This window comes from Mastigoproctus giganteus, chromosome 2 (assembly GCF_048544385.1).
Source record: "Mastigoproctus giganteus isolate SK-2022 chromosome 2, ASM4854438v1, whole genome shotgun sequence".
Lineage (NCBI taxonomy): Eukaryota > Metazoa > Arthropoda > Arachnida > Uropygi > Thelyphonidae > Mastigoproctus > Mastigoproctus giganteus.
In genome coordinates, this window is record NC_143576.1 from 126600314 (window position 1) to 126618164 (window position 17851).

The 17851-nt window shown below is 35.5% G+C and overlaps 1 protein-coding gene across 1 annotated transcript in view; it reads left to right on the top strand.

Moving 5' to 3' along the window:
- The window catches only part of roq (RING finger and CCCH-type zinc finger domain-containing protein roquin), a 711471-nt gene that overhangs the window by 110547 nt on the left and 583073 nt on the right, over positions 1–17851 (top strand). Inside the window, exon 6 of the mRNA XM_090390025.1 lies at positions 11956–12156. Coding sequence (XP_090246151.1) covers positions 11956–12156 — 201 coding nt within the window. The remainder of the gene's footprint in view (positions 1–11955; positions 12157–17851) is intronic.

The following is a 17851-nucleotide window of genomic DNA, read 5'->3' on the forward strand; positions in this document are numbered from 1 at the left end:
CAACTTGCCATTAATGCCATACTGCTCCAATTCGTACAGCAGTCTGCCATGTGCGACAGTATAAAAAGCTTTCCTGAAATCCAAGTATATGATATCAAAATTATTTTTTGCATCCAATTCCTTTGTGACGACATCATAGTATCCAATCAAATTGGTCAGACAAGACCCCCCTTAACAAACCCATGCTGTGTCTGAATTATTACTGCAGTCTTATCTAGATGATCCTGCAATGTGTCTTTAACCAGTGACTGCATTATTTTCCCTGAAACAGAAGTTAAACTAACAGGTCTGTAATAACTCGTGTCACCCCTTGATCCACCTTTGTGAATTGGGGATACATTTGGACATCTCCAGTCTGTGGGGACCTCCTGTGAGTCCAAGGATGCGCTCATGATTGTCTTGACTTGATTAAAACTGACTAAACTGGAAAATGAAAATGGGAATAGCAGTCTATTATAGGCTTAATTATTATGATGAGTATAACAGTTATGTAGTGAAATAGAATGGGCCAGTAAATCATAATGTATTATAAGGGGGATTTTAACTTTTATGATATTTACTGGAACTGGTTGGTTGTTCACTCACACACCAGCAAGACTTTTGTCAGTTTATTGAATGAAAGTTTTCAGCAGCAGTAGGCTGTAGAGGCAACAAGAGGAAGCAACACTCTTGATCTGATTATCAGCAGCGATCCTCCATACACCAAGGATCTGCAGGTAAAAGATCCACTGAGTGACAATGATCACAGTGTACTGATGTGGAATTTATTTAAAGGCTTAACTACTGTCAAGGGTACAGTGAAGGACTTTTGCTTAAAAGTGACAACAGTTTTTAAATTCTCTTCAGTGGTGACTCACAGCTTTTAAATTTTATGCTTTGGGATAAACTGATGATATAACCAACAGCAAATTCTAAATGGGAATAATTCATTCAGAGATGTAATCATATAAGCTACTAGGATTTTCATACAAACTGAAAAATACTGTTTATGGCTTAGAACTAAATGGATATCAGATAAACTAATGACACTTGTGACAGAGAAGAAAAATACATGGGATGCACATAAATTACAAAGTAATACAGAATCCTGTGGTGGATATAAACTAGTCTGCAATCAAGTAATAAGAGAGGTTAGGCAAACAAAGGTAGATTACAAGAAATCTCTGGAAAATAATGGAAAGTAAAACAAGCAAAGACTTCTTTATTTTCATTAAGTATAAGGTAGGAATAGAATCACATTGGTCCAATTGATATCGATGGTTATCTGTTGATGATCCTGCTCAGGTTGCTGACCAACTGAATATGCATTTTGCATCTACATTCACATATGAGGAATTCCTCAGGGTAGGGAATGCCAGAAGAGTATCAAACTCTAACAGTGAGCAAAATGATTTTATGATAAATTAATGTGCTTGACACATTAAGCCAATGTGCCACCTCTGCCTGGCTTCAAGTCTTCCACCTGCCCATCATCTCAAAGAATCATCTAAACAACTATGACTTAACATCCTGAATACTGCAGATTAGGCTATCCCACTGAGCAAGCCAAAAAACAGGAATGAAGTGACTTGGTCACAACCCAGGTTTTTAAAGGCATGAATAATTTACATACTGTGCGGCTCTGTAAAGTGGTAGATCAATTTCTATTGGATACTTGGAATTTGCATGCCAGGATGCCTATTATATCAAATATTTGCCTTCTGTGACACTGTTCACAATAAAATATTCATGAAAAACATTTTGTTCTGTTAAATTTTAAATATTTACAATAATATTAACTTTTGTCAGCTATCATCAGCATGATAGCTGACAAAATCATATCAGTGGGCAAAAGCATATCAGCTTTTGCCCAAGGATGACGTGCCCTGATTCCCCCGTTTTTTTTTTTTTTACAAGGCGTAATTTCCTGTTTCCCTGACAACAGAGACACCAACAACATCTGTCACTTCTGCCAGTGCACGCTGCCATGGAGGATTTTGTTATGGCCTTGTGTTGGCTCAGTGCGGTCTGCAGCATTGTGCTGGGTGGCTGAGTGCTTTTTACTTTCTTTGAGGTCATCAACCCTTTTCCTGAAACCCTCATACAAGCTCATTAGAACTAATTAGGACTTTGTATCTAAGATCCTTGGACTCTCTACAACAAACACACATAAAGTCATCTCCATTGACCGTATTATTTCCTACTATGGATAATCTTGTAAAAAAAGCCAGAATTAACACAACAAATATAGCTATGATTCACAAAAAAAAAAAATTCTCTCCTGAGCCAGAGCATTCCTACTACTTTCATTTCACTGCTCTTGTTTTCTACATGATTCTAGTATAAATTTAATTAAAAATTTCTACATTAGCATTTGCAGAGGCATATCACGGAAGAAAGCAAGCCTATACAACATCAGCCAAATAAAAAAAAATTAAAAAAAATCCATTTTACACATCTATTTACTCTAGAAGTTTGTCCAGTTCTTTCTTGAATTTATTTAAACTATCAACAGATGGAAGTTTTTTCCAGCGATTGATTACCCACTGGCTAAAGGCAAATTTTTGCACAACTGTTCTACAACTGTCTTTCCTTAATTTGAATTTATGCTCCCTCAGGTTCATAAACTGAGCAAGAGGAAGAATCCCATCAGCAAAATTTCTTTATATCATTGACAAAACCCCATGACCTGCTCTGGCAGCCTGCAGCCTGTTTGCACTGCTCACATAATTTTATATCTGACTGCACAATTATCCCAAGGTCTTTTTCATTCTCCAAGCCTGAGTGTAGTTTCTCTTTGGGGGGTTACTGCTACCCATATGCAACTGTTAAACTTCAGTTGCCACTTCTCAGCCCACTGCCCAAATTTTCTAATCCTGTTGCAGTAGCATACTGTCATTACTATCATTAACAACCCTGCCAACCTTTGTATAATCTACAAACTTCAACATAAAGCCTGATATACCTTCATCAGTATCATTGATAAATATACAAAACAAAAATGGGCCCAACACCGAACCTTGGGGGACTCCACTAATAACATTAGTCCATGAAGAGCAGTGTCCATTGATTACCACTCTCTCTCTCTCTCTCTCTCTCTCTCTCTCTCTCTTCTCTCACTCAACCACCCTTTTATCCATTGTAGCAACTTGCTCTTAATGCTATACTGCTCCAAATTGTATAGTAGTTTTCAATGTGCAACAGTATTTAAAAGCTTTCCTAAAATCCAAGTATATGATCTCCATTCTTCTCTTTCTTGGCGATTTCCTTCTACTTCTCTCTCTCTCTCTCTCTCTCTCTCTCTCTCTCTCTCTCTCTCTCTCTCTCTCTCTCTCTCTCTCAGGGTAACTCTGAAATTTATTTTATTTTAGCTGGTGCAGCATAAGCCTCAGGCTTCCTTGCACTATATGGCTAGTAATAATAATAATAATAATAATGTCAAAATTAGTTTTTTCATCCAGTTCCTTTGTGACTACATCACAGTATCCAATCAAATTGGTCAAAAAAGACTTCCCTTTAACAAACCCATGCTGTGTCTGATTATTACTATAGTCTTGTCTAGATGATTCTTCAATGCTTCTTTAACCAGTGTCTGCATTATTTTTCCCCAAAACAGAAGTTAAACTAACAGGTCTATAATTACTCGTGTCACCCCCTTGATCCCCCTTTGTGAATTGGGGATACATTTTCACATCCCCAGTCTGTGGGGACCTCCCGAGTCCAAGGATGCTCTGATAATTATGCATTATGTATAATTATGGTTAAATATATGAGGTGTGGCTATTAAAGCCACACCGCATATGTCTAGACACAGCAAAATGCAAAACAGCAGCAGGTTCAGCCAGTGCATGCGGCACATGGTTATTAATTATTCACCATTGCATTTTTGTAATGAAACAGTGAATTAATTAAATTATAATGCAATAGTAAATTAATTAAATTGTAATGCAGTAGTGAATTAATTAAGTTATAATGGAAGTAGTGAATTAATTGAATTATACATTTTTTATTTTATTGTGAAAACATCAAAATTTTGACAATAAAGAAATTTACCAGCTCATAATAAATTAATTTTTTATTTTATTATGAAAACATCAAAATTTTGACAATAAACAAATTTACCAGCTCATAATAATAATCTAATGGCCTGGTAAATTTTTAGTATTGTTTATAGTACTTTTTAGCAAACAAAAAAGAGAATACATTTTCTTGTTTTTAAATTTTTACTTTTAATTTATTGTAATTTTTAAAATTTATAAACTGTTGATCTCCAGATGATGCTCCTCCGATTAGTTGCCTGTGTGCGCTGCACAACCCCTGGCCACCATATGTGGTGGTCCTGATTTTGTGAAACCCCTTGTAACATGTCTGATTTCTCCATTTAATATAAAGTTTTGCCAGTGTTGTGAGAGTGAACTGATTGGGAAATTCAAGTGTTATTTTGTATCCAGTGCCTCCAAAATTTTTCTTTATATACTCCTACAGGTGTGACAGTTTAAAATCTGTTACATATTTCACATAGTAATAAGTACTTAAATTTATTTTTACATGTATTCATTGCTACTTTGTGAACCTGAGCCTGTAACCCCCCACCCTGTTTTTTAAAAGTTTCTATAAGTGTGCCCCATGAAGAGCAGCCTTCATAGGAGAAACAGTTGAAAGTGTGGTGCAGGATGAGAAATGCACAAGTGAAATGGCAAAACAGCAGCCTTCATAGGAGAAATAGTTGAAAGTTTGGTGCAGGATGAGAAATGTACAAGTGAAATGGCAAAACAATCCACCTGGTTTCCACAATGATCCCCTTTGTCAGGATGTTGATATGGGAGGTCTCATATGGTTCTGCTGGAGGAGAAATTTTTTCTTTTCCAAACTCACTCTTGCAATTTGTGTATTCTTCTTGACCACCCCCCAATTCCAGGAAATTCACAAGGTTAGCCCACCACACTTGTGGGCTAAGTGAAAAAGTGAACACTTTTTTCTCAGTGAATTTCTTTACCAGTGATTGCTTGTGTTGTCACTCCATAGACTGCCACTTTGACTCTAGTTCATAGTGGTTCCCCAAGGTCTCATATTCATTGACATTGCTGCCAAGAAAATCACCATCCATAGTTTTATACCCCTCCAAAAGATTGGCTCAAGCCTTCACATTCCTGTGTGCAGAATTATCCAGAATTGTTTTGAATGCATTTGAGCAGATTCCTGCTCTCACCTACATTTTATGGGTCTTAATGTGTTACCTGTCATGAGTAAGTTTATCCATTCTCTCATCATTTTCTGGCATTGCTGATATGTTAACTTGGCCTGCGACTGTTGTCTCCCCATTAATGTATTTCAAGTAGTGAATCTCACTGGCTACAGTGATCTTTGCATTCACAAGTCACATATCAGTGTTGCTCTCCATTTTTGAGGACTGTTACAGCCCTACTGTGTAGTGTTGAATGCAAGATATTGGCAGTAACATTTAAATTTTCACTTGATACCATTACATTTGATATGCAATATCACACAAGCATGAAAAAATTTAAAGGCATTTTGGGAGCATCCCTTATATATGTTCTCCCTCTTGTAATTAACTATGCATAAATGTATAGGAGAATATAGGAAAAAGTGTTACATATATATTGTTTAACCTTGGTTGCTTTGTAGCATTTTCTGAAAAATATAATTTAATAACATGGGGAAGTTTATACCTTATGCAGTAATATCCTGTTACAACAAATATCACTTTAATGAAAAAAATTCTGGGTTTCTACTGACTTGTTCTTATTGTTATTAATTTGCCAGTTTCCTTTGAACAAAACAGTTTTTATGAAAAATTCAGTATAACAAGTTATTTTCAAGGCATCCTAAAATGTATTGGTTTAGAATGAAAGATAAACATAATGGAAATTTATGACTGGCACTTTGTAGTTCATATTGCAAATATGATTATGTGGTCGTTTTCTCAAACGACCAACGACCACCGACCACATAATCCAATTTTCTCAAAAACTGGATATCATACTCCCACTATATTTTATCCATTTTTAAATGATTATGATGCCCCCTCTCTTTCTCTGTGTACTGGCACTATTTCACACAAAAAAAAATTTGATGTGTGATGATGATTTTGGGTGCTGGTAGTTCCTTTTTTTTTTTTTTTTTTTTAATAAAAGAAATTAAAAAAACTGTTCATATCAAAGAAAGCAGACATTGGACCATTGGACCAAAATTTTTCACATTTTCCTGTGGGAGAAATGTGAAAAGAATAAAAGTTGAAAACCAATGATCATAAGCATTAATATTCACCCAAACCAACCACTAGACAAAACACATTGGCACCTAGAGTAGGGTTGCCAGATGTACCTCTTTTTTGGAATTATATTTTCAAGATACCCCTTTTTTAAAATTTGAAATGGGGTATTTGAAAAAAGCAGAAATCATAAAACACCCTGTTTAGATGATTATTTAGGAAGAAAGAATTAACTGACGATAAAGTTGTTGTTGAAATGCACTCTTAAAAGACTCAAAAAATGACATTCTATCCTATTTACAAAGAGGGTTATAGAATATTTATATTATGCTTACTTTGTAACCTTTTACATTCTACTTGACTTCTTTTTTTATGTCATTGTAAAAAAAGACATTCTGCAAAAAAAAGGCTATATAATATTTATAAAATTTTTTTATTGTTAATAACCAGAAGAACAGTATTGATTAAATTCTTATAACAACAATTAATTTTAAACTTCACATGTATTGAAATAATCATAATGAAATCTCTAGTTATATAAACCACCATTTCCCGACGCACATGCAACAGAGAGGAAATGAAAAACTGTTAAAGAAAATTCACTCAAATGAAAAGTATTGCTAGGTAAATATTTTATTTTTGATAAAATAAATCAGATTTATTGAATATGTATTGTAAGCAATTATGTTAAACATTTGATGTTAATTTTTATAAAAGTTTCCTTTAGTGTTTATAACTCTTGCAATAAATTTTTCCGAATTAAACGAATTAAAGCACAGGCTGTATAATTCGGTTAATTTTATTAAAATTTGACTAATTTTGCATTTCGTGAACTTGTAAAAATCAACAAAATATTGAAATAAAATGTTTGTTTTTAAATTTTTTTTTTTTTTTTTTTTTTTAAGATATAATGCAAGTACCCCAAACATAAACATGAGTACCCCAAGATCAAAATTTTAATTGATCACTCTTACCTTGGCTTTATGACGATTTTGTGTAAGGTTGGAAGTTAGAAGATTCAAAGTGTATAGTTGTATTAATTTGCCAGTTTCCTTTGAACAAAACAGTTTTGATGAAAAATTCAGTATAACAAGTTATTTTCAAGACCACCTATGTCTAAAATGAATTGGTTTAGAATGAAAGATAAACATAATGGACATTTATTTATGAGTATGGTAAAGGTATAGAGAAAAGGTAGGGCGAAAAAATAACTGTAAACGTGAAGAGAAAATAAAAGAAAAAGGATAGAAATAGTGCCATCCCCTGAGTAATCTAATAGCTAATTTAATAGAAAAAGGTCAAGAAAGTTTAAGGTGAAGTGTTTGATTATTTTAGAAAGCTAGAAGCATATAACAGTTCCCATAGTGGGGCCACCTCCACCTGGCTAAAAGACTCAAAATGACATTGAGTCAGCTTGTAACAAAACTGTTCTAGATTCCCATATGGGGAGAGGATTGTGCAATGAATGCACCTTTCATTGCACAATTCTCTACAGATATTCAGTGCAATTGAACTGGCTAGGGCATATACTTGAAGTCTTCCTCATCAAGAACTAAAATAATTTTTGATGGGCTATAACTTTTAACTAATTAAAAGTTATAGCCCAAATGATACAAGGAGGCAACAAGCTTTATACATTAGGGAAAGGGAAAAAACCACTGTCTGCCTCATCTGTCTATCCCCTCTAATAATATGTGTAATCCTTCCTTAAATTTATTCAAATTACAGTGGACTGTTGAATTAACAGCACATTCGAAATACTGGCACATTGAGATCGGATATATAAGCACAGCGCAGATGTTTTGCAGTGCCAAAGAAAGAAAACGGCAAGTCACGTGATTACTGTATTTGTTTACGCTCGCCATTTTCAAAGTGAATTCTGCACTGATATCATGGATTATACTGCTGTTTTACATTCATTTTAAATTAAAAACCCCTCACTATGGCTCCTAAAGTTAATAAACCTCATACAGAGAAGAAAAGAAGAACAACATTAAAGCTTAGTGACAAATTGGATATAATCAAACTATTACATATGCAATTAGCATTAGTAGAGGCATATGATACAAGAAAGCAAGCTTATTGCCTGACCGTTGCCCTATACAAGGGAGTAATCACCTCCTTATCCCTGCTAGAAAAATTCCTGTATATCATTGACAAGACACCATGAGCTACTCTTGCAGCCTGTCTGCACTGCTCAGAAAACTTCATATCTGCCTGCACAATTACCACCAGATCCTTTTCATTCTCTACCAGTCAGTGTAGTACCACAGAGTTGATATGTTGCTCTGGGGGTTACTGTTTCCCATATGTAGTACTTTACATTTGTCAATGTTAAACTTCATTTGCCACCTCTCAGCCTACATTAGGATCACCTGGAATGTTAACTCATATACCCACGTGTATTGTTCTGTAAATTGCATGTGTTCTCTGCTTGATTTGCCTGTTTTGCTGGACGAAAAACCCCAGTTTCTGGGGGGGAAAACCTTGTTATCTACGCCTGAGACTGACTAACTCCTCCACGGAGTGAAAAAAGTTCATTAAAGTTCCTCGTGTCATCGACGGGATTCACACCTGGGTCTTTTTTCACCCAGTGTTGAGAGGATGGTGATGATACCACTGTGCTACCCTCGCAGACTAAACTTGATATAATAAAGAAAATAGAATGGGGCATAAGCAGGAGTGTATTAATGGCAGAATAAAACATTGAATCGTTAACATGTTTATGTTCTTTTATGTGCACCTAATAAAATTGCATTCTTAATTTCTCTATTTCTTATTTGGCCTCATCATTTCTGCATTAAATACATTAAAAAAAAAACTTTCTAGATAACTGAAAAATCAAAATAGCGGCACCTTGAATCCCCGAAGGTGCCATTTTTTTGAAAGTCTACTGTACCCACTTCCACAACACCAGATTTAGTTTTAGTTTTCTGCAATGATTAATTACTCTCTTGCTAAAAGAAAATTTTTGCAAATCTATCCGCCAACCAACCTTTTTAGTTTTAAGATATTGTCCTCGTGTGTGTGTCTTGTCCAAGAAATAATTATATTACCATCATCATTAGTTTACTCAGTTCATTGAAAACCTTAAACACTTCAATCAGTCTTCTTGCAAGTGTCTAGTTTCAAGCACTGCAATTTAGCATTAGCATTAGTAGAGGCATATGATGCAAGAAAGCAAGCTTATTCAGCATTAGCCAAAAAAAAAAAAAAAAGCACAACCACTACTCCCATTTCACCCCTCCGTTTGTTCGAAATACCTGTCCAGCTGAGCCTTAAATTTGTTTAGGCTATCAACTTCAACAAGTGATGGAAGTCTATTCCACAAACCAACTGCCCGCTGGCTAAAGGCAAATTTCCGCACATCTATCCGACATCTGTCCTTCCTCAATTTGAATTTATGCCCTCTCAGGTGATTATTCTGAGCAAGAGGAAGAATCCCATCAGCATTGAGCATTCTCAAACCATTCAAGGCTTTATACACCTCTATCAGATCACGTCGCTGGTGCCTAGTCTCCAGACACTGTAATTTGCAAAACTTAATCCTTTCTTTGTAAGAGTACCCCTTTGTTCCATTCACTAATCTTGTTGCCTTCTCTGTACTCGTTCCAGCAGCTCTACATTCTTCTTGAAATGAGGCCTCCAGACATGTATACAGTACTCAAGGTGTGGCCTGACCATCGCCTTATACCAGGGAATAATCACCTCCTTATCCCTGCTAGAAAAATTCCCACATATCATTGACAATACACCATGAGCTACTCTTGCAGCCTGTCTGCACTGCTCAGAGAACTTCATATCTGCCTGCACAACCACCCCCAGGTCCCTTTCATTCTCTACCACTGTCAGTGTAGTACCACAGAGTTGATACGTTGCTCTGGGGTTGCTGTTTCCCATATGTAGTACTTTACATTTGTCAATGTTAAACTTCATTTGCCGCCTCTCAGCCCATCTGCTCAACCTGTCCAGATCCTGTTGCAGGCAGCATAGTGTCAGTAGTGTCCTTGACAACCCTGCCAGTCGTTGTATCGTCTGCAAACTTGGACATTAAGCTTGATATACCATCATCAATATCATTTATAAATACAGAAAACAATAATGGACCCAACACCGAACCCTGAGGGACTCCACTAATAACATTAGTCCACGATGACAATGATTCATATGATAACGATTTTATATCAATTTCTCTAGAGAGAATAGAACGATAATTCAGTCTTTCCTTTAGCGTGGTTTGATCATTGATAGTTTAGAAAAGTTTCTTTCAGCTTCATAACTCGTTATTGGTAATGTTATGTAAATTTTTAGGATTGTCAAATTTGGGAGTCTCTATCAAGTTTCTTTCATATATGAGCTGCAAGATTTCAGGACATTTGAAGTTTTATTGTGCAGTGACTGATCTTAAATACTCTTTGAATTGACGACACTCATTACCCAATTTGTTGTTGATGTCCTCATTGTATTGTTGTAGTATGAGTTTTATGTTATCTTTGTTGATGTCCGCATTGTATTGTTCTAGTATGAGTTTTATGTTATCTTTGTTGATGTCAGTATTTCATGTAAAATCAGCAAGAAATTAAAATTTTTCCCCGATGTGTTAATTTGGTTCACTTCCCTGCCTTACTTCTATTTGAAATTTATCTCTTCCTTTTAATGAATTACTGCTTTTTGTGTGATCTGAAATTTTTTTTGTTACAATTTGCTTTTATTACAATTTGCTATGATTTTATTGCTCATCTTTTTCACTTTTGTTTCATATTCCATTAATTTTTTATCTGAATTTTGTCTTTCTTTAATAAATAAATTTAAAGTTGACAAAAGAAGGTACCTTTCGTATACGTCCAAATCAGGAGTTTGTAATTTCTCACTTGTTTTATTGTAAAATTCTAAAATGTCTTTCCAAATTGCAGTTAAAATCCAGCTTTATCATCTTTTTGAATAAACATTTTGCATCTCGTTTGTGTTCAGGTTTCTCTTCTGAGTCTTCAAAAATATATTTTCGAGTGCTTAAAAAGTCGTCATACCCAAGTTGCAAGGTTTAAACAGTTTTATAATGGGCAGACCATCTTCTTACACTTATATCTGTAACGAAAAATCCAAGTTGGCACGTGTGTTTAAAATACTCCATCTACGAGACGAACCTGAAAAGAAAACATATAACTGTTGCAAAATACAGAAGTAGACAACAACTTCAGGTATTGTGGAGGCAGCCATTTCTCCGACAATATTGGAGGAATGAGCTGAGCACGGCACATCTGTGTACTTATTAATGTTTTCAAGGAGCACTCGCAGCCCTTTGTCTTCGCTTTTCATAACATTTGCGTTGTCATCCGACTGACCAAAGATATTGTTCATTGGCAGAATGAACAATCAGCCAGAACTTGTTTCACTTTGTTGAATAAAGTTACAGATTGAAGTTTGATGGAGGGGAAGCCGGAGTGGAAAGAGACAGTGATCTTAACCAATTGTGGTTAAAATGTTGTACTCTTGCAAATTTTACCCAAACATATGACCATGTGAACACATTGTTAAGGCCCCCTCCCAGGGCCTTGAAATGGACCTTGGCAAGTGAGGGGCCGTGAAGGTTACGCTTCATTAGCATCACAGTAAATCCACTTCTGTTTCTATGTATTGAAAAGCAAATGAATCATTTGCTTTTCTTTTTAATCATTTATTAACATTTTGTACATGAATGAATACATCATGGCAAATTAATTAAAAATCTTTTTAAAAAATTTTAGGTTTCTAAAAGAGAAGGTGATTCATCCTTGATGCAGCTTAAAGAAGAATTTCGTACTTATGAAGCATTGCGTCGAGAGCATGACGCCCAAATAGTTCAAATTGCTACAGAGGCTGGTCTGAGAATAGCTCCTGAACAGTGGTCTTCACTTCTGTATGGAGATACAGCACATAAATCACATATGCAGTCAATTATTGATAAAGTGAGTTTTTTGATGTGCAGTATTTAAGAGATTTGATAAATTGCTTGATTGATAATTTATCAGTGCTGTATTGGAACCATTGTTAAAAATTTAAAATAGTTTTTGTTTATTTTTGATACAGTCATAGCAGCTTGAAATATTTGACCATATAAATATTTTTGTAGTGTTAGGCAATAATGATATATACCCAATTGTATTGCTTCTCAGTTTTCATGTTCCATCAAATGTCATGAATCTTAAACTATTATTTCCTTTATTGTCATTTAAGGAACCGTGTGGATATTTGAGAAGATATTAGTGCCATAAAAAACAATGGTTGAAGTCATCTGAATGAGTAGCTCCTTGCGGGCTAAGTTTTTATGGCTTAACTAATAGAGAAGTTTTTCTTAAATGTTTGCCGTTTTGTTGACTTAAATTGGCATATTAATTTATTTTCTAGAAGTAGCTTTATAATTCTATTTATGATATTTAGTATCAGTAAGGGTATTCACGTGTTGGATAAGATTTTGCAGCTCTGGCGAACTCTTAAGTTTTTAATTATATTTGCTTTTTTATATATAGCCATTTTATTGTTATATTAAATTATTTTCTATAAGTAGCTTATAGTCCTAATCAATCTCCTTGGTTTATTTTGAATTTAGATAGCGATTTTGAAAGTTAATACTTAGTGTCTGTAACTTGTGCCGTTGTTGTACGATACAACATATATCCTGAACTAGATAGCGTAAGGTTTAATATAAAACTAGATAGCAAAACACGTAGCACTGTATTAGAAATCTGTTAGCTTAGTATTGTATGGTATTATCAATTACTCAGTAAAATTTATTAATCTTAATAAATTTCATTGTGAATTAAATTGTACTTAAACGGAATCATGACATAGACTAGAGCAGCAAAGCAAAACTCACAGATTACCCAGAGTGCTGTGGCTCAGAGGAGAACTGAAGGGGATGATTCTCCAATGCATCACAGTCTAAAAAAATGTGCAAAATGTGAAATTTTGCAGACCTGTCTAGAACAGGGCATGATCTAGTCAAAGAGGATGTCTTTGTGTGTGCTAGGTGCAGAGACTGTTTGGAAATTAGGTGCCAACTCAGCGATGGGTGTCTATGAGAGTTTGAGGTGTAGGGTAGATAACCTCGAGTAAATTAATAAGAGGGCCATCAAGCTCTCAGCTGCCCAACTCAATGCCAGAGCTCACTCTTGTGCATTAGTCAACACAGCGGCAATCTCCAAGTCAGAATGCACTTGTCCCACAGGAACTAGTTATTGTTGGTGACTCTATTGTGAGGGAGATGGAGAATATATTATGCAAAAAGGATAGGTGGAACAGGATCAGGGTATGTCTGCCAGGAGCAAAAGTACAAAAGGTGATTTGTTGTACATATTGGCACTAATGACTGTAAGAGTAAGAGATCTGCAGATTTAATTGACAAGTACAGGTCAAAGTTGAAAAAAAGTCGCGAGCTAGGGTTGAATTTGAAAGTGTCTTGCAATTCTGCCCAGAACTGAGAGGAGGGAGTATATCTTGAGAACCTTGTCATTCAATTCCTGGAGAGATTATGCAAGACTTATGGATTAGAATTTTTTTTTCATCGTGGTCTGTGCTTGCTAACAGGAGACACTGCTTCCACAGGGATGGAATACACTTAAATAGAAAGGGTGCAAGAATATTTGCTGATGCTATTGAGGCAGTGTTAATTGGTTCAGAAAAGTACTAGCTTGGAGGGACTAAAAGATTAATAGTAGCCGCAGGCAGAGACGAAAGCGATTCTTGCACTGCTTCTATTGTAAAGAGCAGCAGCCTAGAGCAGTGGTCTCGCCAAAGTGGGGTGGGCGAGATGATCCATGGGATGTGTGAGATAATCCACAATAAATGAATATTTATTAATTATGAAAACTTTAGTTTTTCGAAACATAATTGAAAATAAAAATTATAAATAAATATTTTTTTAATACTTCAATATGCGGCTTTGTTTGTTCGTGCAGCTTTATTTGATCATGCATGTTCAAGTACATGCATTTTGTACTTGAATTCAATTTAATTTTGTTTTGTGTTTTTTTATTTGTGATCTTTTAAAATTATATGTGATTTTATAAATGTAATTTTAGATATAATGCATTCCATATAAAAGAAATTTTAAATAAAAAAATATATTAAACTTATATATTTAATTTTTTATTCTGGGGTGCATGTTAGTCCTTTTAAGTAAAATAAGGGTGTGCAAGTTGCTAGGGATTTCAAGAGCTGCTGGGAGTCATCATGAAATAAGTAAATACATGGACTGTGTTAGGGTAACTAAGAGTAAGAACAGGTGCATGTATACTTGAATGTACACCAATGCTAGAAGTATAGTAAATATAATTGATGAATTTCAAGTGCTAATCAAGGCATCAAAGGCAGATATTGTTGGGATATCAGAGACATGGTGTCACACAGATATAAGCAGTGCAGATTTGGAATTTGGGGAGTACAATATGTACAGAAAGGATAGACATGTTAGGAAGGGAGGAGAGATTATGCTATTAGTTAAGAAACATGTACAATCTAAGGAATCCAATTGACATGGGTGGACAATCCGATGTTGAGTCAGTTTGGTGTGACAAACACTGGGAAAGGGAAAATGAGAGTAGTAGTGTGTTATAGGCCTAATGACTCTGATGAGTACAATGAAATAGTGGGCCAATAAATCAGAATGTCTTGTAATGGGGGATTTTAACTTTCCAGATATTGACTGGAACTTGTGGATTGGTCACTCGCACACTAGCAAGACTTTTGTGAATTTATTGGAGGATTGTTTTCTACAGCAACATGTGTGTGAGGGGCAATGTTCTTGATCTGATTATCAGAAGTGATGACTCATGCATTAGGAATTTGCAGATAAAGGATAAAGTAATCAGTCTACTGATCTGGGATTTACTTAAAGATGTGACTACCATCAAGGGTAAAGGAAAGGGTTTTTGTTTTCGTAAAGGTGACTACGGTGGTCTCAGGCAGTTTTTAAATTCTATACAATAGGATCAACTGATGATACTAAAAACAGTGAATTCTAAATAGGAAGCCTTCAAGGAATTAATCCTGGAAGCTATTAGGCTTTTCATACCAACTAAGAAATACTGTTCAAGATTTAGGCCTAAATGGATGTCAGATGAACTAATGAAGCTTGTGGCCTAGAAGAAAAATGTGTGGGATGCATTTAAATTAGCAGGTGATACAGAAGAAGAAAGTTATGCAAGTGAAGGCTGATTATGAGAAATCCTTGCTAAAGGATGCAAAGAAAAACAACAAAGACTTCTTTATTTATGTAAACTCTAGGAGGAAGGGGATGAATCAGATTGGTCCACTTGATGTTGGTGGTTCGACTGTTGATGATCCTGCTCACATAGCTGACAAACAGAATGAATGTTTTGTATCTACATTAACACATGAGGAATTCTGTAAGGGAGGGATGATAGAAGTTTACTAAAGTCTAATAGGAAGCTAAATTATTTTGTAATAACAGAGTGCAAAGTGGATGAGAAATTGTTGAAGTTAAACAAAAAGAAGGCACCTGGGGCAAATGGAATCTATCCAGTTATATTGAAGGAGGCATCGAAAGAAGTATGCAAACCCTTTGCCATAATTATAAGAGCATCCTTAGATTCAGGGGAGGTCCCCATGGACTGGAGATGTGCATGTGCATCCCCAATTCACAAGGGGGGGGATTCAAAGGATGACGCAAATAGTTATAGACCTATTAGTTTTAACTTCTGTTCTGGGGGAAATAATGGAGTCACAGGTTATAGAAGTGATGCAGGATCACCTAGACAAGCCTCCATTAATAGTACAGACACAGCATGGGTTTTTTAAGGAGAAGTCTTGTCTGACCAATTTGATTGGATACTACAATGTGGTCACAAAGGAACTGGATGTCAAAAATAATTTTGATATCATATACTTGGATTTCAGGAAAGCTTTTGATACTGTTGCACATGGAAGACTGCTGTACAAATTAATTCATTTAGGTCAAGTTGCTGCAATGGATAAAGGGATGGTTGAGTGCGAGACAGCAGAGAGTGGTAATAAATGGACACTGCTTTACTTGGACTAATGTTATTAGTGGGGTCCCCCGGCATTTGGTGCTGGGCCCATTGTTGTTTTGTCTATTTATTAATGATATCGATGAAGATGTATCAGAGTTAATGTCCAAGTTTGCAGATGATACAAAGGTTGGCAGGGTTGCTAATGATAGTAAAGATATAAAAGTTAGGTAGTTGGGCTGAGAAGTGGCAACTGAAGTTTAATATTGACAAATACAAAGTACTGCATATGGGTAGCAGTAACCCAAGAGAAACATACTAACTGTGTGATACTACACTCAGGAGGTGGAGGATGAAAAAGTCCTGGAGGTAATTGTGCAGTCGTATATGAAGTTCTCTGAGCAGTGCAGAGTTGCTGAAAGAGTAGGTCACGAAATTTTGTCAATGATATATAGGAATTTTGCTAGCAGAGACAAGGAGGTTATTATACCGTTGTATAAGGCAATGATCAGACCACACCTTGAGTACTGCGAGGCGCCTCCGTAGCCAGGTGGGAAGGAGCAGCAGTGCGCAGCACACGCTTCTTGATTAGACCGGAGTTCGAGCCCGTCACCACCAAATACGGAGGATGTGGAAAGGTCAAGGAATGACCACCGCATATCCCGGAGTAATATGGCCTTAGTTGCTAATGCTCCTAAAAACCAACAAAACAAACAAACAAACATTGAGTACTGCGTACAAGTCTGGAGGCCTCATTTTCGGAAGGATGTAGAGTTGCTAGAATGAGTACAGAGAAGGGAACAAAGGGGTTCTCTTACCAGGAGAGGCATTAATTCTGTAAGTTGCATCATATGGAGATTAGCCACCTGCGAGATGATATGATTGAGGTGTACAAGGCCTTGAATGGGTTGAGCAGGCTCAATGCTAATGGTACACTTCCGCTTGCTCAAATTAAGAAACTGATGGGGAAGACAGTAGTAGAATAGATGTGTGGAAGAGTGCCTTTAGCCGGCTGGTAATTGTTTGCTGAAACAGACTTTCATTTGTTGTTGTGGAAATTGATAGCTTAAATAAATTTAAGGCTGAACTAGACAAACATTTGGAGTGACTGGATGGGTGAAATGGGAAGAGTTTTTTTTTTTTTTTTTATTTTTACTATTTTTTAAATTTTTAAAATTTTTTATTATTTAGCTCATGCTCTATAAGCTTGCTTTCTTATATCATATGCCTTAACTAATGCTAATACTATAATAATAATAATAATAATAATAATAATTCATGTGTTGCCATTCCCTTATAAGGGAATCACAGCATAGGATTTCTGTACTGATGATCATGTGTTACACACTTAACTAATGAATCGATATCTTATCTGGCACAGAAGGCACATTTCCAGGTCTGTAATTGCTTCAGTTATTTTAAAATGTCATTCAAATTCCAGTTAGAATTACCTTGGCCACTATTTAGTTTGAATAACAAGTGAACAAAGATGTATATGCATTTAGCTATATACAAATAAAATTATGTTTAATAAATTGGATTATTGCTGAATTATTATAGGATTACTGAATTCAGTTGTAGTCGAAACAGCTATTGAACTATTAAAAAAGTCCATTTTCCAATTTAATTTTTTATTGTAATCTGTTGATTTTTATTACAAGTGCAGTTAGTTATG